This window comes from Tympanuchus pallidicinctus, unplaced genomic scaffold, assembly GCF_026119805.1.
Source record: "Tympanuchus pallidicinctus isolate F22 unplaced genomic scaffold, pur_lepc_1.0 scaffold1, whole genome shotgun sequence".
NCBI classification, from domain to species: Eukaryota; Metazoa; Chordata; class Aves; order Galliformes; family Phasianidae; genus Tympanuchus; species Tympanuchus pallidicinctus.
In genome coordinates this window covers 74,890,545-74,913,493 of record NW_026294618.1, presented here as the reverse complement: position 1 = coordinate 74,913,493, position 22,949 = coordinate 74,890,545, and the positions used below count along the sequence as shown (strand labels likewise).

At 36.9% G+C, this 22,949-nt stretch overlaps 1 protein-coding gene across 3 annotated transcripts in view; it reads left to right on the top strand.

Moving 5' to 3' along the window:
* Window positions 1-22,949, top strand: part of AKT3 (AKT serine/threonine kinase 3) — a 144,504-nt gene that overhangs the window by 10,590 nt on the left and 110,965 nt on the right. For all 3 annotated transcript variants that reach the window (XM_052695735.1, XM_052695744.1, XM_052695753.1), the window contains exon 2: window positions 909-1,063. In XM_052695735.1, coding sequence (XP_052551695.1) covers window positions 1,018-1,063 — 46 coding nt within the window. In that variant the 5' untranslated portion in view covers window positions 909-1,017. The remainder of the gene's footprint in view (window positions 1-908; window positions 1,064-22,949) is intronic.

The following is a 22,949-nucleotide window of genomic DNA, read 5'->3' as shown; positions in this document are numbered from 1 at the left end:
GTGTTTGGAAGGGGGGCTGTGCCTTTTGGGAGCAGCATGTCCTGTTGCAGAATGAGCCTCCCTTCTGCATCTGTAAGTCAGACTTTAGAGGGAGAGAGCACTCCTGGCACTGACTGTGTGTGAGAGCCCTCAGAGAATGCGCACTGCCTTTCATAAACTGAACAGTAGCTTTTCTGGGTTAGTTTGTGTTCCTAGAAAGTTGTTTTTCTATTCATTTACTTGTAGGCAAAGCTGGTTTTTAAAAACTTAAGGGATTTTTACTAGGTATCATATAGTTATAATGCTGTTCCTACTTTCATTGTATTTCTGTAGCCTTTACTATTTATTTATTTATTTATTTATTTTTAATTCAAGCTTTTAAAAAAGTAATTGAATGGCTGGCGAGTGGCTTAATACAGATTTTGACAGTTAAGCCTTAATGGATATGGTTATCATCATAAGGCTTTGCTTTTAAGTGCTTTTGCAGAATCTTTCATTCCATTTCTCTTTTGATATGGTCGGTGTCTTTATAATAGAATCACTTACCCATTACATGGATTCTCACAAATAGGGGAATGGTTAAAGATAGTGTGACTTCAAAGTTGGACCTGTGCAGAAGTACTGACTTTCATTTAACAGCATTCTGCATTAGTACAAGAAATTTTATTGTGTGCGTTTTATAATAATGCCACATAACTTAAAATGTAACACGCTTGGCTTCTGCTAGATGGGTGTTCATGAAAAGGTGTTCATGAAAAATGTCCTGTAAAACTAGAAATCTGACTCTGTTATATTCTTAATTAAAAGAAGAAAGGCAGACTTTTTAATACGAGCTCAGTCAGAGGAAGACATCAACAAAGAGTGTTTTGTTGACTGTCAAATGAGAAAAACAAAAAGACTTAAATTCTTTCTCTAATATTTCCTTCTAGGGTGACTCATCAATAGAAACTCCCAAGAGCAGCAGAAGAGAAGCCATACAGACAAGCTGATAACTCAAAGAAATACTCTTTTGAGTTGGGGGTTCAGAGTGGAGCCATCATGAGCGATGTTACCATTGTGAAGGAAGGCTGGGTTCAGAAGAGGGGTAAGTTCTACCTATTAATGCAAAGTTCTGACTTGTAGCTGTCTGTGTGCAGTGGCATTGTACAGTTATACTGTGAGCGTTCTTGATTTATCTTCTGGTCTGCAGCAAGCTAATCTGACCATATGGAATTAACGGCCATTAAGACCTGGGTCTTGTTAATACTTAACCCTCAGAATTGCCCCTGTTTATGTGGGTAACTGTGACAGTAAGGAGGTAGCTGGTCTCGGTAATTTCCACTTAACCTTGCTGCTGCAGCTCCTGTCACTCCTGTATCAGACTAAATATGCAGTGGTGGCAGCTGTAAGTGGGAATAGAGGTGCACAGTTGGAGGTTGTGTAGAAACAGTTGTGGATGCAGTACTTTGCGTAAAACTCAATGGATGCCAAAATGTGGCTCAGCTGATATTACTTACTCAAGTACTCCCCATAAAATCAATGTATTACTTGTGTAAAGCTCAATGTATACCTAATTGCTCTGCAGACCTGGAAGCCATATGATTAAAGAATATGTTCCTAATTATAAGCCAGTCTAAAGCAGTATTTTTTCTTACACTCAATTCCTGTAAATTCTTGAGATGTCATTTTATGATCTGTCACTGCGCGATCTGGAATTTTGTGATGGTTGCTGTATGTTGGGCTGTGAATGGGAAACCTCTGGAAACACCTGGCATTCGTATCAAGTAATGAACTTGTGGTGCTTTGTGGTGCTTTGCTTGGGGTTGTTGTTGTGCACGTGATTATTTCCAAAAGAAGATAATCTCTCTTGCAGAGAGAAGGAGATCTGTATTAAAGAGGAGTGCATACCGGTTCTATCCCAGAAGTATTTAGATGTGAATAGTATGAATAAAATGGCTCTTTAATTTACATAGAAATGCTTTGTTTCATTAGCAGTGTGCAAAGACAAAGATCATTATTAGCTTTCTTATTGCAGATTGACATTAAATGTTAAAGAAGCCAAGAGAATTGTGGAAAAAAAGTTTATTATCCTGTAATTACTCCTGCATAATTGTATTGCAGTATTTCATTATGGATATTGAAGATGAAAATTAGCTAAATGGCATGAAGCTTGAGGCCTGCTTCCTGTTTTGTAGTATTATACTTACGTATATAACAAACCAAATTTTGCAAGGCTAGAATTATTTTAAAATTTTGAATTATTCTTCCTTCCCGTCTTCTTGCTTGCTCTATTTGGATATCTCATTTCATTTTCTGTTTATTTCTTGTAATTTCAAGCCTATTAGGATATGATTGGATTGATCGATCTTTTTCATTCAAGCCCAATAGCATCTCTGTGATATGTATTAAACAGGGTCCCAGAAAGGACTGTGGTTTTGTATAGTGAAATTAAGTGTCATACTGAGCATTTGAAAATTTGAAGTGTAAAACAAAGGTTCTCCTTCTCATGCTGCTATCAATTAAAGAAAAGCCTACTGAATTTTACATTTTGTTAGTTTTATTGTTTTGTTCTCAAATTAAAAACATTTTATGACATTCATTTTTTCCTCATTTTAATGAATTTGCAGCAAATGTATAGTTTTTTTCCTTCTTGCTCTAGGTGGGTTTTTTTGTTTGTTTGTTTTTTTAATTTGCTCCTATTTCCTTATTTTTCTGTGTCTGACTTGTTCTGCTGATGGATTCAATTTTTTTTTTTTTCTGAAAACAGAGTGAAGTGCAGTTTTACGATGTCAAAAATTTGTAACCATTCACTTCAGTACTTATACATTTCATGTGATTACAGATTCTACCCAGGCTTTGCTTTGGAGTCAGAGTTGCTAAGCTAAATATTGCCAAGGAAAAGTTAAGCTAAACTTAGTCTCTGTTGTGAAAGTTGGGATTTCCCTGTGCTCAGTAGACACCTGACCAGCTGAATATTCTCTCTCTGTACCAAGAAGCATCATGGGACTGGGTAAAGTAGCACTGCTTCTTCAAGCTTTAATGCAATTACAGTTTTTAAAGTGGGTTTTCTAATCATTCCCACTTGACAGCTACTGAGCAGTTTGAGCTACATAGAGCAGTTTGATATGTGCATGCTAGGTTCCTCCTGGAGGAAATCAGACATGGAATCTCCTCTCTGTGTACGTACTGCGTGGATTTCAGCCTCCAGCTGGGGAATGACCATACAAACCCAACAGCTTACAGCTGGTACTTTGAACAGTTGTAAGCTATGTGGATGGTACAACATTCCTTCTGAGGCACCAGACTGAATTTAACTTGAAATAGAACTCATAAACTCTATACACTGTAAAAGCTGGGGCCTGGGCACCAAGTGCTTCAGTTGACTGATCTGGTTTTATTATGCCAAGTTGCTTGGTTCTGTGAATATAGTCTAGGGCTTTTAAAAATGGTTCCCTTCAACAGTCAGGGAAGTTTGTGGTACAGGAAAAAAAGCAGAGCAATCTTTTGCTGCAATTCAAAACCTAGTCAAGAAGTATGAGGGTGATGATAGAACTGGGAGGAAACAGAGTTCCAAAGAGCCAGCTAATCAGAGGCTGTTACAAAAGGGAGGTAAAGGAACTGATTATTGGAATGAGAGGGGAGGACTGATCTCTCTCCATGCTGAGATTGAGATAGAAAGATGCTGAGGAGTAGAGGGTCTGTTTTGTTAGTGCAGCGTATTGTGATTCTTAATGGCTGTGAAATGCACTGAGAAAATATTTGCTTAATTATCCTTCCCACTGTATCCCTGTTAGGAATAGAAGGCTGATATGCCTGTATGTATGTTTGCAAGTCTTTACACCTGCTCTTGAGCACAGAGTCAGTATGATTCCACATTTCTGGCTTCAACATGCTGTTGTGCAGTGTATGTTTAAGTGACCAAGCTATTACAATATTCCTATTTTAAAATCACTCAGCACTCAAAGTAAGAAATACCAGAATTAAGTTTATTTAATTAAAGATGATCATACTTGGGTTTGAATAGTCTTTACGAGCAGGTGTTTCAGTGTGCTGAGAGTAGATGATACTGAGAGAAGTTAAGCTGAAGGTTGTACCTGAATGCTTATACTGGCAGAAGTGACAAGCTGGAAATGAGAATTTCAGATTGTGTATGGATTGAAAGCCAGGAGAAAGCAAAGTCTGAGAAGCTCAGTTAACCTCAGCAGAGGTCAGAGCCCATGCAGTATGTGAAAGGAGATCCTGAGGCACAGGGGCTGGACCTGCCTCAGCAAGTGATGTGGTCCAGCGAGAGCAGATGCAGAGACTGCAGTACTTAGTGAAGAGGACCTGGTACCTACCTGCACTCGCAGCATTTGCAAGCGAAGTGGGTTTGGTCTGGTTTCTGTCTGTTTCTGTGCCCCATTAAAGCAGTGGTAGAGCTCCAGAGTACATCTCGTAGTTCGCTTTCATCTGAAAGAAACCAGATTTGTGCACTCCAGGACTGCTTCATTCAGCAAACAAAAGTGCATTAGCCAGAGTGATAGGAAGATTTGTTGCTAGAGTGCTCTCCTTATCTGAGCTAAAGTACTAGTGCAGACTTACCCTGCGGGACATCAGAACTTGTCTGAGCAAGATCCAAATGTATGACATGAATGGTTTTTGGATGTGGTGTTTAGTAGCCGCTACTCAGTCAAGAGAGCAGTGAGAATGGATTTTGTGCACATGATCTTACAGTTGTAGGTGACTTGCTGCCTCAGATCAAGTCCTTAGAACCAAGCATCTCATGGCCTTATGTTCCTGTGCTGCTGGGAAGATAGTCTTGCAATGTACTGGTTGAGTATGCTTTGTTTCAGAGAGGATAATCATTTTCCTTTCTTCCCTCTGTTCTCCAGTCATTCCTGTAGCCAGAATAGAAAAATGTTGTGTTGTCTACTTTTGTGATTGTCCTTTTTAGATGACACCAACTTTCTTTCCTTCTAATGCAGAGGTGAGAGGGACATGGTCTTAACTGAGAACCTGAAATAGACTGATTCAAACCTTGCTGCTGATTTGCAGAACACGATGTTTATGCAGTTAGTGTAAGGACTCTGCAGTAATTGCTGAAATTACTTCTACATTTTGGCTTTGCTTATAAGCACAATGTTTTGCTGAGCGTCTTTTCAAATTATTGTAAGATTTAGTCTTTTTAATTTTACTGAACTCAAATTGAATGTCTTACTGAGTGGGGATATATTCTGAATATATCAGTTTGGAAACAGCTGTTTTTTCAAATGGATGAACTTGCTTAGTCTGATTGGAGCATATCATTATGAAAGAGGTTTTTATGCATATAATTCAGGTGGTTTGTTTCTTTTTCTTTAAAGCTAGTTTCTCGTGTTATGGGGTTGACCTTGTCTGTGGTCTATAATAGTCACAACCATTAGGATTAGATTTAACAATCGTTAATAACTATGCTTAATTGCAACCTAATTTCTTTATATACAACCTGTGCTCAAGATTTCAATTAGTTTAAACACGGGAAAAGTTTTAAACATCTATGTTACCATGTTATTAAAAGATCATTTGGGACAAAGGAAAAATTGACACAGTTTTAAATTGAACGTGTCAGATAATGTGTGTGTCTGTGTTGAAAGAGTAAAGGTTTTCTGTTTGAGGAGAGTAGACCCAATGTGGATTACAGAACAAAACGTCTAAATCATTACTTAAAAACAAAATGTTGTCTGTTTAAGTCTGTACTTCTGTACTTCACTTACCAGATGTCTGTTGGGCTTCTACATTCAGGTGTGTTAAATGAGATAATGCTGTTTGTTGTGGCCATCTTTACATTGTTTATTATTATATTTTTTTATGCAGATTATGTGAAATAGATAATGCATACTGAGGTGACATTAATCATTGTGTCTCTTGTCCTCTCCTTATCTTGCAATGCTTGCACAGTACAGCAAAACTTGTGGATGAGTTTTACAGAGAGGGAACTGGAGTATAAAGCTGCACTAATTTAACCATGATAACTTAAGGCATTTGGTATAATGAGATGGAGGTTAAAAAAAAGAGATGTTATGAAACTTTCCTGCAACTCCTTCAATAAGTGTATCATTTGAAATACTTTAATATCTTTTTCATTCAGATATTATTTATTTATGAAAATATATAGCTTTTCGTAACTTCTTGGTATCCAGAGTAGAATCACCTGAAGTAGAATTAGCATTTCTAGCCTCATAGAGATTTTAGAGTAAGATCTGTTTGATTTATTATGATGAGATTAATACAGCTGCCAGTTTGTTCTCATTTCTGTAGTTCAAGACAAGATGCAGATATAATGGGATTTGGGATAATGGGATAAGAAATAAACATGTGGAAAATATTTTGTGGTGTTATATCTGTGTTATAATGGACGTTAGGTTTTGCAGTGGAACCAAGCCCAAGAAGATGTTAATTTTGGAAATACTTGCTGGAGCTTGAATTCTTGTGGTATGTTTTTTTTGGGTGGGGGCAGGAATGCCTTGATTGAAAAAATAATCTGAGAAGTTATGGTACTAATTGACTGTTATTCACAACCTGTCAGAAATCTTGTTTGCAGATTGTCTGAGTTATTTGAGTAGTTTAACACACCTCTAACAAAGACAAATTTAAATAGACTGTCTTGAACATCTGCTGCAGAAAGTAGAAAAAATTTAAGCCATTTTCTAATTGTTTTAGCAAATGGTAGTTTAAGGTGAAGTCATCATCACTGATGAGCCACTTGCAGCTAAACAAGTTGTTGAAGTTCCATTAAAGCATTACATAGAAGTTAAAGAGTCAGTGAATGTAGAAGTTGGCTTTGAGGAACTGACCAAAACAGAGAAGAAATGACAATAAAAGCTTTATTATATAAATGTTTATACATCTAAATTACAATATTTTTTTATGTTCTCAAATAGATATTTTTACATCATTCACTCAGTTCAAAAATGGATCTGTAATGTTGCTTGCAGTACTTTGCTTCCACATCCACCCTGAACAGGGAGCTGAGTATGTATGCAGAGACTGTTTTCCTGCAGCTACTGGCACAGGAAAGGGGCCCTCCATGCCCTCCTCCCTGACCCTTTCACTTTTCATTTGAGTGCCAAGTTCTTCTTTTTGGGAATAATCATAATCTTTTTAACCTCACTTCTCCTGACAGAAGGTCAGAGCCACATGAAAGTCTGAAACTTGATGTATATAAGATGAGGGTGGGATAAATAACTATTTATTCCAGGTACTTTTTAGGTTGTAAATTTGTGAGTGTTGCTTTATCAACCCTTTAGCTTAGATTAATATAAGTTTCTACACGTAAAAGCACTATGCTATAGTAGCTGAAGCCTGAGACACAATCAAGAAGCACAAAGTAGTTCCAACAGTCCCAATATTTTTTCCTCTTCATTTTATTTGCTGAATGCTAGCATAGGTAATACAGACATGCTTGATATCTGATTTTGTTTCAATTTGTATTGTGATAAGGCCTTTCCCCTATTCTAAAAGTTTGTATAATTGTGATTCTGATTGATATCTGATTGATAAAAATGACATTTGTCTAGAACTGTGTTGTAGATAGCAGTGTTCTGTGTGTGTTCTTTAATTGAATATGTTTATTCTCATCACAACTGTGTTGGATAGAAAATGCAGTAATGCGTTCAGAGGGAGAAAGGTGTTATGTCTGTGTTAATAGGATTTGATTAGAGTATAACATTCTCAGGAGTATCAGCATATTTGACTTTGATGCTGTTGATTGTCAGATATTTGTTTTCTTGAAAGGGGGTTGAGAGCCTCAATATCCAAAGGGTATCCCTGTTATTACCACTTTTCCAGTGGCTTGCTTCTGGTGCTTATCATTTTAGTCTTTGGGATAGGGGGGAAAAAAAAGGAAGACGTCATTTGGCCTTTCACATGTTCTGAGATTTATGGTGTAAAAGTGCTTCTACTATTGCTAAGAACAGCAGGTTGCTTGTTACACAGGAAGACACCTAGGCAGTGGTCTTTGGAATGTTTCAGGCAAATTGGAATTGAATTTTCTTGTATGTCTATTCTAGTTCCTATGTAGTGATTGCTGCCTTATTGTCTGTGTTCTGAATGGTTTTTCCAGTCACTCTTATTCCTACCAGTTTGTTACCCATGAGGGCAGTTCTTTCCAAGAGACAAGGTTAATGTTCTGTTGCAGGGACTGGAAGGCAAGATACTGACAATTCATTGTCCTTGTCCTACTCACAGCCTTCCTGGCCTGGCAGTGCTGTGTGATGAAATTATACTGTTTGGGAAGAGTTGGAGGAGCTGTTTCTCAAATACAGACTTTTTTTTTTTTTTTTCTTTTTCTTTTTCTTTTTTTTTTTTTCTTTTTTCTTTTTTTTTTTTTTAAAAAAAAGCTTAAATAGTAATTCTGTATAATACTTATGGCATTCTGTAATCTGTTGATTGAACTTAAATCTCCTTGTGTTTATGCCACTTTCACATTAAATATTTTAACATTGTAATGACAACTTGCTCACAATATCAGAGTTTTTGGTTTCTAAGAAGTCATCTTCCCTCACTCTATCTATTTGCCAGTCTGACCAATAACTACATGCCAAACCTACTTTTGTTTCAGAGGCAATCCACATATCCTGCTCACCTCAGCTGGGCTGATCAGCTTATGCCTCTGTGGGCTTTAGTTATCAGAAACGTTAATAAGGTCAAGAACTGTGACTCAAAATTAGGTCCTGAGGGTGTTTTAGGGCTGGGTGGAGAAGTCAAAGGTGTAGGGCACAAATACAGAAGAAACAGCCGAAACTGCAAAATGAGATGCTGAAAAATCAGATTTGGGAGGAGATTGGGCTAGTGATCATTGAAAGAATGAATGAAAGATGGAGGACAAGGGAAGAAGGTTTTGTAACCAATGAAGTGCTATCTTGATTGCTTTTCCTTCTTCCAGAGGAGCTGTTGACCCTTTGTGAACATCTGTGCAATCTATTGGCAAAATGAGAGGTTTTCTTCCCCAGCAAATATGGAACGAAGGTGGTGGCAGTGCCCAGGACTTAAACATGATGATAACTGACTGATCTTTTCCCAAAGTGCAAGCAAAACTGTTGTTCTGACCTTACTTGACTTGTGTGGGAATGATTTCCTGGAGTGGACTTTGACTAGTATCTTATACAGCACAGCATAGTCAAAAACTGCCTGAATATGGTCTGGGACTACCTGACTGAGCAGGTGCTTGGACTGAGTGACCTCCACAGGTCTCTTCCCACCTCAGGTGTGCTGTGATTCTGTGAATGTGATGAGTGGAACTTAGATTTTGATGTGCATACTGTGCACGTTTCCAGTGCTTTGGTTTGGACTCATTGTCATGCCTATTCATGGGCTGAATGCCTTGTAGCAGTGGGAATGTATTAGGCACAGTCGCAGTGTAAGCCCAAACTTGTAATAGTTGATAATCGGCAGATTTGCTTCAGATATGTACTCGTTATCTGTAAAGCAGATGTATCTTTACTCTCATTTTTTCCATCCCTCTTCAGTACCATCTTTAGCTGTGCCATAGGTGCTCTGTTGATTACTCTTCTTGCAAATCAGGGCAGAATCTAGCTACATTACTTTGTGATTAGATCATTGTCTACAGTTTACCATAAATTCTGAATTTATTAATGTTCTTTATTGTAAGATTGCTTTCTTAAGGCTAACAGGAAAATAGGAAATCATTGTTTCGCATGTCAGCACACTGGTAAAAAATTACTTGTCCCTTTTCAAGGCAGATTCAGAAGTTCACTTTTGAAAAGTTAAGTGATTGTCTTCACAAGCGTACTTAATTACAATGTGATATCATATTAACTATGGGAAATTAGAAAGTCCCCAATTTCATTTATTGTCAACATTTTTACCTTGAAATTCCAAATTATTTAATCTTCGATTGCGTTTGAACAGTTGAACTGTAAAAGATGTATTCACTTCCTACTGGTTTTCTGTTAGCCACATTGTCATGCTAAGAAAGTTACTGGATCCAAAATAGTTTTCACAGAGAGCTACTAACTAGCCTGAGATAATGAGAAACACACTCATGAGAAACTGAAGAGGGATCTTGTAGCTACTTTATACAAGTCCTTTGTGCTTTTGGCTGCAGTAAACTCAGGGACAGCTATCTAACGAAGAAAGGTGGTAAATCATGTGAGGAATTGAGCCAATGGTATCTTAAATTTGGTTCTCAGTATTATGAATTTTAATTTTTCTGAGCCAGCTTCCCTCAGTTAAAATGGAAATAATATTGCTGCTTCACCTCAGGGGCTTCTTGAATGTAAATCTCGTAGTCTTCATGAAACAAGTGCTTCACATTACTGTATTCCTGCTTGTATAGAAAGTGGAATGAGCCTACCAGTAGTTGAAGTTAGCATGAAGGAGAAGCAATGGATGATTTTGTTTTCCTGACATTTTGCAGAGGAAGAGGTGAAATCTCTTAGGAGTGTACAAAGTGTAGTGTTTATAATTAGATGCAAAAAAACCCCAAACAAGCCAGTAGTCCCTTACCAGTTCTTAAGGTTCGGTGTTTTTGCCAGATGTCTTCCAGAGAGAATGGAGGAAACTCCCAAAGAGCAATCCCCAGGAGAGGATTCCATAGGAACACGGTGCCATCTCTCCTACACTCTTCTGACCAAATGAAACTGCAGTTGTAGCAGTGGTTAAACTTTTACATGGATGAAAATAGATACAAAACAATGTGGTTTTGTACAGCATAGATTGCTTTACTTTAAAACTAGTGTTCACTATGCTCACTTTCATATCATTATTCCAGGTTATGGATGCTGACTAATACATTGGAAACTTTTCTGACCAAGTTTATTCTTATCTTGAGAAACAGCAGCAACTAGTGAATTTTAATTAGGATCCTGTGAACTTGCCCTTGATAGATGCAGTTCCATGTTTACTTGGAATGTGTATTAAGTGGAAGCTGTTTCTGAAATGGGGGAAGTGTCATGTCCTTTTCTTGCACTGTTGTGTTGGCACTTGTGTTCGTAACGGTCGCGGGGTGAATCATACCAGGAAATTTATCTGGCTGAAAACTAATCTATTTTTATTTTCTCAGCAAACTTTCAGATGGATTGTTTCCCTGGTCTGACTCACCGTGTAGCTGCACAAACAGTAGTGCTGGCACAATTGGGAATGAGCGGCTGGAGGTGTGGAGGGGCAGAGCACGTCCCATGTATTGACAGCCTGCACCTTCCCATAGTGTAAATTGGTTACAAAACTGCACCTAAAAATTAGGCTGGGACTACAACCAAGCTGCAGCACAATTATTTTGTATTTTGAGATTGTTTTCTCTCTGTAATTCCTGTTTAGGAAAGAGCCAGTGATTTAATGTCTGTGCTGATCCCAAACTTGATTTAATTAAAAAATGCTGCCAGGTGGTTAATTCCCATGGGTTTAAAGTTTTTGAACAAACAGTAACTTGTAAAAGAGTAGTGACTTGGCTAATGTCTGAAAAATTAAACAGTGCCTTAATCCAAGTGATACAGTAGCTTTGTAATCCTCTCTGATTTAGGGGCTTCATAAAAAGAATGTTTTTAAATAAAAAGCCACCCTTGCAGCAGAAGGACACCCTTCTGAGACTGTTGAATTTGTTGGTTTCTGGGTATTATTTGAGATGTAAACCATACTTACTGTTTTCTGACTTCACAATATGCATTCTGTGTTAGTAGACTATCAGTGAGACTTCAGATAATGTTAATTTTCAGACCTGTGAGTTTTTGCAGAGTTTGCAGTATTCTGCAATGTGACTGCAACATTTGGTAAAGTTCCTTTAAAAGTATGTTGTGGCATAAATTCATTCTCTGTAAACCTTCTTCTGGTTTTGTTTGGTTATATAGCAAAATTTGGAGGAGGTTCAATATCTTTATGATTATATCATGCATGAAGAATATCTGTAAACATTTTTATTTAGGATCCCTTTGGATGTTTTTCCGTCACAGTCAAAGCTTTACACATTTCATTTGCACCCTGTGGAACCAATGTTGGTACATAGGGTCTTATGCTGACGAACTTTTTCCACACTTTCCCCAGAGGAAAGAGGGAATTGTTCTCGTCATAGTGCATTATTTCTGATTTGTAATAGCTGTGTAATGCATATTTATGTGTGAGCTTTTTTTTCCTTTTTTTTTTTTTTTTCCTGTGCCAGACTCCAAAATGTCATTAATAGAGAATGCCACAAAAGTTGAGGGTATTGGTACTGTCAAATGTATTGATAAGGGAGGTTTAAATAATCTGTTGTAATATGGAAATAATAATAAATATTACCTTTGATAGTAAAATTTGACCCACTTAAAGATTGTGCTATAAAAATTTTAGTATTATCTTTATCTTTTTTTTAGTGGATTTTTTTTAGGAATATAATGTAATATTTTTATATACTTATGTAGCTATTGGTTTGATCTGAATTTATTATGTTTGCTTCTTAAAATGAATTTTCCCATAAGAGTTATCAAGTCACAACACCAGAACTGGGTGAAATACGGGGGGGGGGGGGGGGGGGGGGAGAAAAATGCTATTTTTATAGTGAGACAGCGTGATTGCAAAAGCATTGCTGTCTGAATGCCCACAGTGTGTCTGCCCTTCCCTTACCAAAGGAAAAATATCTTTGTAGTATACTGAGTTTTATCAGAGAGAAAGTCGCAGGTCTTTATATTCAGTAACAAACATTGTCACTTGTGAAATGCCTCACAATAAATGTTTGCATTTTTGCAGTAAATTATGATCCTGCATTGGAGGTTTAGCATATTAATAGCCTTTTCTTTCTTCCAGTCCACTTTGTTTCCTGAAAGCCAGCCGTGGCTGGTAGACTGTTGATGTCGGTATATCACAGCTGTATTGTAGGAGAAAGTTTAAAGTGATCAGATGCACAGTTTATAAGAAGATGACTTACCACAATCTCTTTGTTTTTCCAATCAACATATTTAAAAATGCTCCAAATATCTTGTTTTCTTTAGAGTTCTTTGAAAATCTGTTTGTATTTCTTTGGGTGTGCATATTTTTTTTTTTAAATACAAAGCAAGAAATGAATCAACTTGCTAACGTTTTAGTCTTCTCAAAATAAAATACCAACAATTGCTGTCTACTATAAAATGCAATGCATCGTAATCCAATGCTTGGAGAACACATTTTTAAACATTGTTTAGAACATGTCGTGCAAGAGGAGAATGGTGTTTAAAAATGTACCATCACCATAAATGTAGATGCTTGTAGTGTACATGAAGACTTACAGAGTTAAAATCAGAACGATATGGCTATATCTGAAAATGCTACTTTCTTTAAGTCCTCATTCACTGTGAGAAGTGGATCTTTTTCTCATTTTTAGCCATGTTGAGTGTGCCTTTTCAACTATAAATTAGTGTGAAGTTCTGTGGAGCCTGGGGCGTGGAGCAGGCACTGACAGCAGAACAGATCTGGAGAACTTTCTAAGACGGTTGTGAGTGCAGTCACCAAGGAAATGGTCTTTATGCTCATGCTATGCTGTGCTGAGCTTTTTTTTTCTGGGTGGGAAATATTCAGTAATGATTTCAGCTTCTACTGTAGTTAAAGATTTTGTTTCTGGTTTGAAATGATAAGAAGAGAAGTGTTGTACAAATAATTTTCTTTCGGTTCTTACTGCAACTGCCATTACATTATTCTTGGTATAGAAGTCTGCCATTAGTTTGCTATGTCGTTCCCTTGGCCCCAGTTGTGTGAACTTGGTTGAAGGAGTTGCAGGTGAATTTACTATTTTTGCAGAGTTCTGAGCAGCTGGTGGGCCTGACAGAGAGCAATTGATACAAATGGGAAGGATATAGAGCATGGAGACCTGTTTGAAAGATGTGTTGATTGGGCTGGGAAGGTATCTTTGGTATGAAAATCAAATAACCATTGCTAGATGCAGTAACATCATAAAAGGAAAAAAATAGAGAAAGTTTGGTGTGACTGTATTGTTTCTGAAAAAATATTGAATATTTATATTGGAGAAACTGGTCATTTTTAATTAATTATGAGGTCACGGGAAGTTTCCATAACAGAAAAATTACATGGTAATTGCAGGAACTCCTGAGATGAACAAGCATATATTTCAGTGACTGGAAAATGAAGTTAAATAGAAAAGCGCTCTTTTTCTTCACTGTTATTTATAAAATGGTATTATGTAATTACAGGAAAAAATCTAAGCAAATATAATTAATCCCTGGAAACTCCCAGCTCAAATACTACATTGAAAAGTGAAGGAAGAAAAGAAGGAGGTAAATTTATCTATCTTGGTAATAAGGTGCCTGTCATCTGGGGATTCCAGTGCACGGCTACTGTTACAAATTGGCAAGGCAGCAGTTTCATTTACCAACTAAATAGGATGCGGTCATGAAAAAAATCCATGCTTTAAAGACCAGAGTGTGAAACTTCAACTCGGATATTTCTTTCCATCTCAACATATGGATGTGAAAGCTGGAAATCTAACAAAGGTACAGACATCTAAATGCCTTTGAAAGCAAATGCCTTAGAAAAATACTACGTATTAAATGGAATGAATTTATAACAGATGCCAAGATTCATTAGACAGCTCAAAAACCCCTTGGCTCTAAAGTTATCCAGAAAAGAAGATGGAATTATCATCTGGAACATATGTTAAGAATGAAGCCAGAGCATCTGTCATGGAAAGCATGCCATTGGGCAGCTGGAGGAACAAGGAAAAAGCACCAACTGAAAAGAATCTCTGCATAGAACACCTAAGGTAAAAAAAAAAAAAAAAAAAAAAAAGGAAAAAAAATAGAAAAGAAAAATGAGACCTCACAGTGGTTGCAGGAGGGGTGGCTGGAGGCTTTTGGTTTGCTTTCTAGTTTGCTTTTATTTTTTTCAGTGCACATAAGCTGAAGGTTTTGAGTTGTTTTCTGCGAAGGTTGCAAGGGATCATTAAAATGAACAAATATTAGAATTTAAAAGTACAGTCTATGTACAGTACTTAATTGTTATGTATTTTCATTTATTATAGAATTTGTATATACCTTTAGGTGTGACAAGATAAATTAACAAATCTTTATGCCTTGCCCCTGGTTGGTTTGATCTGTGATAGAGCATCCTGAATCATGTGGATAAAAATCTGAGAACATTTGCTTTTGTTTCTTTGTGGTAGAACTACTTGTCACTTTCCTGGAGTTTCTGAGGTAGAAACTCTCTGCTAAACTGTCTTTTGACTTGCACTAGTATTACCTTTAATGTTAGCAAAATTTGTGCTGGAAGCACCTCAGGAGCATTGAAATTTCATAAAAGACTTCCAGTTGGAATGTAAGGTTTCAAGTCTGTTGTCTGACTCTATCTTTTGATCCCATGTTATGCAGAGCATTTCATTAAAATACAACAATCTGAATTAACTTTTTCCATAGTAGGTATTCAGTACTGTGTTGGACTTGGTGGATTCTTTTCCTTTGTTGATGATGGTGTTTGTTTATATGTTTGTTTTGTTTTTCTTTCACTTCCCTTATGATTTATCAGGTAAAAGGGAAAGCTCTGTGCTCAGTAAAGTGGAGGTGCTTCCAAACAAATGTACGTGATACGGCTTTTTAAAATTTGGTTTCTTTTTTTTTTTTTTTAACCTCACTGAATCAACTCACTAACACCCAACCTGACATATGGGTAGAGATGCTTCCTGTGAAAAATTTGAAAAATGCTTTCACCTTCTATATGCTGAAAATTCGAAATCGTGGCATTTCATAATGCTTTTGGAGCTGCTTAAGGTTTACCAGAAACAATTTTAAAATGTATGCATTTTAAATACAGAGAAATCCTATTTTATGAGCTTAAGTAGAGAGCCAAGAATCATGTAGTTCCACTTTGCAGGGTAACGAGTTTAGGCAAAGTGAATAGCTTCTGAAACATTTTCGAACGTGTATTGATAGCTACAGCTTTTCTGTTTCTTCCACTTACAATATAATAAATGTTACACTGAATATATTCCTTATTGCTTCATAAAGGTGAGAAATGCTTGCAAATGCAATTCAGCCACACTTAAAGGTTCAGCATTCTAAAAGTGTAATTAGTTTTTACTTTTCTTTTAAAAAATGTTTACAGAGTTTTTTTCTAATTAATTCTACACGTTCAGAGTTGATAGAACAAAGCTTAGATACCTTCTCATTTGCAGGAGGTAAAGCATGTAGCTATTGACTGCGCTTCACAACCTATTTGGTCAAGTTTTTCTACTTAGTATTACAGACTTTACTGCTAATCTGTTGTGTAATTATTGCAGTTAGGACTGCAGATAAAACTCTGCTTAACTAAACTTTATCAGAAGGTGTTCATTCTGCCAAATTCAGAGTTACCTTCGGCTGTGTTTTATGGAAAAATAAACTGAGAACACTCCTGAATATCTTTTCTCCTTTAGCTTTCATGATTCTTTACTCTTTTGCATGTTTGGAAATTTCTTTGTATTCAGTTTGTAATAAAATACTTTCAGAACTACATTTAATGTGCTTAAAAGGCAGATCTCTGGAGTAAATGAAGTAAAAAAAGATTGTGTGGTGTACTACTTCAAATTGTGTTGACTGGTGTTTTGAAATACAGTTGTCTTGTGCTCACCACTAAAGATTTTTGCCAAACAGTACATAACAATGAAAAATACTGAAGTGCTAAAAATACAGGATTACTACATGCTCTGACCTGTGGTCAGTGAGTTGGCAGGAATAGCCTTGTATTGTTCGTTCAAGGTTTGTTTGAACAGAACAATTATAGGATGATCATTAAAAGTATTGACATTATTTTTCAGGAGTAGAAGATTAAAAAAACACCTTGAAGAAACAGGGTTTTTAAGAGCTCTGTAGGATTGCACTACACAAAATAGCAACAGAAGACAAAACATTGTAAACATCTTCATTTGAAAAATACTCAATTCCAGTAATCGAGGAAGTGGTTGTTGATGCAAATTATGTATTTTCCCTTGCAGTATTTTGAAACAATATGCTACAGAATCTTCGTCTGTAAAGGAAGGGGGCTACTTGCCCATGTCAAGGGTCTCATGTTGGGTGAGGATTTTGGATGTTTGGCAAAGACAGAAAGACGACTTCCCCCCCTTTGATGTAATTCACAACCAAATGGCACACAGAGTAGTGGTTAGGTCAAAGCTTGCTAGGCTGATAGTCTGAATGAGTGAATATGTGCTTTAGAAACCTTGTTTCCACGGGTGAGTGTGTGTGGGTTTCCAGGGTACAGATTTGCTGAGTTTGTGCCAGAACTAGTTCTGTAATAAAATTGGAATGTTTCAGCCTTTGTTTTTCTGCTGTGTATGGTCAGCATGCCTGTGTTATTTTGTCCTTGTCCCTGTCTCAACTTTATTCCTTTTGTAACTGATTTGAGAAGTTGTTTGGGAACTGACAGAAGGAACACTGGCATTTCCTTCATCTTCTCCTTTGGGTGTACGGGATATTCTTGATTCAGCCTTCCAGAAAACATTACTAGTAAGTAAAGCTGAGGTGAGTAACAGCAATGGACAACAGCAAGCAGATAGTAGAGCTGACGTTTTCCCAAGCTGTGAAACTAGAGCATTGGGTTGGAAAATGAGAGGAGATACCTGGATAATCTTTTTATTTTAATTCAGTTCAGAGACCAGGTTTTGCACTTCAAACAGAATTCACTGCTTCTTAAGACTGTTTCTGTTGCTAGACTGGAAGAGTTGTGATTCAGATTTTTTGAACTTTGTGAACAACTCTGGTTGGTCTCATTGAAGATTCAGGTGGAATGAGAGGTGTTCCATTTTAAGAGGTGGAATTAAAGGCCAGTTAAAAACAAGATAGTTCTCTTCCTCCAAACCCACTTTTCTTAAAATTTAGGTAATCTGTAAATTTATGATGTTTGAAAGTGCTATGCGACTGTTTTCAAGGTTGTAATTATGATGATGAAATAGTTTTTCATGTGTAGAAAAATGTTTACTGAATAAATGGGCAGATGCAGGCCAGTGTATGACTGTGCATTTCTCTATAAGAAAGTGGAAAAATGTATCACTTCCTCAGTAACTTCACTGAGCTAGGTGGACTAGTACAGCTGTCCTTATGTTGAAAATTATGTACCAAAGTAACTAGCTAACTTCCAAAGTCTTGGCCTGTGTTTCCAGCAAGGCTGCCAATTTATATTATGTATTGATACATTTTATTGGACTTAAAAATGTAGTGCTGGAAGAGATTTTGAGGGCTAGTTGTCTGTCTCGTTTGATGCAGAGACAAAAACTAGAAAGTCCATACACCATGTTTGTCTGTGGTGTTCCTGAAAGGTCCAGCAACCCTTTGACACTAAGTTGTTCTACAGCTCAACAAACAATGAACTTTATTTGGATCAACTTTCTGAATTTTTGTACTGCCGTCTATAGATGTGAGGTACGATTAATCACTGTCCTCCTTATAAGACTCTTTCATATTTGAAGAATGTTATATTCCGCCTTCCTCCTGTTCCCTGCCATATTCCTTGTTCTAGACTAAGCCTCAGTAGTTATTTTAACTGCATTTCAAACTTCATGTTTTCTACAAACAAACACGAACTTTATAGTTTGTTCTCGCTGGGCTTTTGGTGTAGCTTCCCCCTCCACCCCCAGTTTGGTAGTGTTCATCAATTGTAAATGATAATACTTAAGAGCTTTTCTCTTTGCTTAGTAGAGAGGAATAATTCCATGTGTTTAACTGTTTCCCCTTGACTTACAGACAGTATCTTTGTTTGTTTATAGCATAATATTTGTCTGTTATGATATTTGCCTCTTTTATATCATTATTGCATCCGTCCTTCAAAGTCAGCTTTTTCTTTCTATTTTTTGAGATGTACTTGTCGGTTTCATAAAAAATAAAACCAGAACAAATGCTGAAGATAGATTTTGTGTTTTTTTTTTCTTTATACCTAAATAAGTGATCTGTAACAGAATGCAAAGAAGAAGAAGTGGAGAGTTATTCTTTTTTGCTTCACTTGAAAATGTTGGGGAAAAAAAAAATCTGAGACATGATGCTTTTTGCAGTTACATTGACTTTTAATAAGTGGTAGCATTTCAGTAGTCTGGAATATGACCTTCTGGGAGGTTAGATGAATAAAATTCAAATATTTCTTTTTTTTTTAAATGTTGACTTCCATTAACTGTGGTAGTGTTGTGTGTGGTAGTCTTATCTTTTATTAACATACCATATTATTTACCATTGGCTTTTTTGTTTGTTTGTTTCAATGTACTATAAAGAGAGTTGGAAATACTGGTGAGCATTTTTTTTGTTGATTTTTTTTTTTTTTTTCCCTCATCTTTTGCTTCTGTTGTAGTGTTCTGGTAGTCTTTTGTATTTTTTAAAGAAAACAATAATCTTTTAAAATAAAAATTGTGTTTCAATTTTTGAAAAAAAAAACAAACACAAAACAGTTTCTGTTTGCTTATATAAAGAACAGCAAATTCATCTGAGGAAAATGAGTATAATGATTAAGAAAAATAGATGTAGTGATACTGTAAATAACCAGATGTGATGAAGTTACCCTAAGAGGTGTATGAAATCTTAGACCAGTGGTCACTGTAGAGCTCATGTTTTGATGATCAGATAGTCTTTGCTTGTGACCCCTGCTATAAGGTTTCTAGTAGATTAGTATATTGTGTGAGGCTTCTGAAAGTGGTGCTGGACTTAAATGAGATGTTCCTGCCAGTGCATTTATTTAAATTTGAGAGGTCTGCTTTCCAATTTTCACTAGTACTAATTTAAAGAAAAAAAAGTAGCGGCTTTTCTTCTGTTTGTTTGCAAAAAAGTCTCTGTGGTACAGTACTGGGTTCGTTTTGGAAGTGGGCTTGATGTTCCGGGAGAGTTCCTGATGCCACAGTCACCTTGGCTGTTCATTTTGTCCAAATGCCTCGTGAATGCAGTTGTATGGGAAACACATTTCTGAGGTGTTTGCCCTCCTTGCTTTTCTCTTATCCCTAACAAAGCACATCAGGGCCCACCTGGTGTCCATATCCCAGGCTGTTAGTGTCATGCACATTTCCTGCATGTCTCCCAAACCTTTACCTCTCTGTTTTTTGGGGAAACTTCTACATAGCCTTCTCACTGGCACGTACATCTCTGTCACGCACATCTCTGTCACGCATTGTGTATTTTAGAGTCTCCGCATGACAATTCCTAAGAGCACAGAGCTAAACGTGACTGCTTACCTTCATGCAGCAGTTCACCTTGCTCCACTTAGCAGTTGGTGACAGCCAAACCAGAAATCTGAGGCTGCTGAAGAAGAGAATGTCTTTACAGCTCTGCACGATTTCCTCAATGAGGAAGAATTCCTCCTGGTCCTGCCCTAGTAAGAATGGGTGTTTCCCGCAGGACTGATGTGTTTCTTGAACAAGCCAGTTATATTAGCAGGATTTTGCACATCAAATGAAATTTAAATGCAGAGTATTTGTTTAAAATAAACTATTTTCCCATTAGGCAGTAATTTTTGTCATTAAGTTCTCATCTTCAGCTCTTGGATATCCACAGGAATGTTTGTCATTATAGCCCCTGAAGGAGGATCCATCATGTCAGTACTCCTTTTCCTTCTTTTATGTTCCAGTCAGTGACTAAAGAAGCTCCAAAACCTGCAAAGAACTTGCTGATTACAGCTGTCCTGATATATGAATAGATAGAAACGTGTGCTCACCAGGGAAGACTTCCTGATAGATGTTTGTTTTCATTTCCCTTCTTACCACCCTGCAGCTTTCCCCGATCTCCACTGTTGAGTATTTCTGAACATGATATGTGGGTAAGCTCTTACTTTACAGGGCTTGAATTATCTTGGAAATTGGAAGCACGGTGCAGTGCTGTCTGAAAATACGATGTTCTGTATACTTTTTCTGGAGAGTTGCTATATGTTTCTGTATAGAATTCTTAAAATCAGTGCACTCTGTCCTCTTCTGGTACAGTTTTTGTTGCAGTGCAGCATTTTGCACTCTTTTGTAGTTTGAGACTCATATTCCCTACTTATTAAGCAAATTGGGTGTTTTAATATGATGCTACATGTGCTCATTAAAGCTATTTTTCCAACAGCTGATCATTATTTGTTCCTTTTTTCGATTTTTTTTTTTTTTTTGATTTTCTAAATTTGAGAGAGCTAGCCAGCAGAGATTTTTGTTTCATTCTGCTTAAAATGTAAAATTCCTTTTCCATTCTTTGTTCTTGCATCTCCTCCTAAACAGCGTGGAATCTGTTTTTGGTTGTTGTGAGTAGCCTGGAAAAAAGTTTGTCTGTTTCATTATTACCTATGGATATAGCCTAATGCTTTGTTTGTGTTGCCAGGCACGACAAAGACTCCATAATCTGCTAAATTCCACTTTTCCAAATGGGTCAAATGTTTTGGGAATGTGAATCAGCTTTCTGAAACTTACTTCTGAATTTTGAAGTGCCTTTCCAAGAGGCACATAATGTGGGTGAAGAGGAAATGGAGCTGCAGAATTTGGTGCTACTCTTATTAGTTTTTAGTATGTTTATTTCAAAATCAAATTATTTTTATTGGATAAGTGTCCAATGGCCCACTTGTCAAAACTTCCAGCAGTTTAGATGATGTTGTGGTTTCTTCTTTTTATAATGTGTGGTTTGATTTTTTTCATAAATAACTTTTCTAGATCCAAAAAAAAACTTCAGTTGCTTTAATGGTTTCTTCTTGCAGTTTGAATTTACAGAATTCTGCTGAAGTCGGTAAGTGCCTCGGTACGTAAAACCCCACTGAAGTAGTGTAAGATGATGAAACTGAAGTAGCTTTGAATCCTGACCTAACTCATTTAAACTTTGATTTTTGCATTAACTGTGTTTAAAACTCCTTTAGGTAGATGTGATTTCCTCAGAAAACATAACAATGGGAGGAGCTGTTCCCTTTGTTAATATAATATTTGCCTAATGGAATATAAAGTATGAGTTTTTGAATTAGTACACTTGCGCAAATTAAGGCTTGGGAAGAAAAGGAAATTTTCAGGTATTACCATTTCCCCCCCCTCCTCAAGTTATGTGCCAAATATTTTTTATATTGTTTGCTGTTTGGTGCAAGTGTCTGGACTACAGATTTGGTCCTGTAGAAAAATATGATATAATCCCCTTATTGCTTTGTCACTGTGAGAGTTAGAAGACTTGAAAATGGACCAGGCTGTAGTCCTAGCCACACCTAAGAAGTAAAGCTTAGAATTATAGCCATTGAGATCTCGGCTGGTGAGGAAGCTGTGGGATCTGGAGCCGTGAGTAAAATCCCTTTAGTTCACATCAGAAACAAAAATGGTGAATTGCATTACATTGAGGGAGTATTGTGGAAATTTAGAAAAAATATTAAATGTTTAATAGACCTGTAATAATTAAGTTGATAAATTTTAAAAGTTTATTATCAAGGCCCAGACTTTGAGATGATGAGTGTCTTAGTTTCAGCTGGAACAGTATTATGTTCTTCAGAGTGTCTGGTATGATGCTGTGTTTTAGTTCTAGGAGAAGAACAATGTTGATAGCACACTGATATTTGTGATTGTTACCGAGCAGCACTGTGTAGAGCCAAGGCCATTCCAGTTTCTCAGCAAAGGGCTGCTGGGGATGGCCCAAGGAGTTGGGAGGGGACGAAATCAAGACAGCTGACTTAAACTGGCCAAAGCAATATTCCATACCATGTGACATAATGTGGAAGGAGAGTTTTGAAGGGAGTGGGAATTCATGTTACTCTTCAGCTCCCTAGTGAACAATTGCTTTTGCATCACTTGTTATATATATTTTTTTACATATACAGTCATATATATAGTATAAAGGATAATAGTCATAACTATTATCCTTTTCCTTTTCTCTCTTAGTAATTGGTTTTATCTCAACCCATGAGTTCTACTTTTCCCCCCCCCCCCCCCCCCCATTTTCTTCCCCCATCCGACTGGGAAGGGGGTGGGGACTGAGCCAATGACTGTGGTGCTAAGCCACCTGGCAGGTTAAATTATAACAATGAGACAGGAATTGTGGTTAAATACCCAAGAGTAGATTATGTGTACAGTGAAACATTACATAGATGAAAATATGAGTGCCTGTAGCAGTGCAGTCCAACTT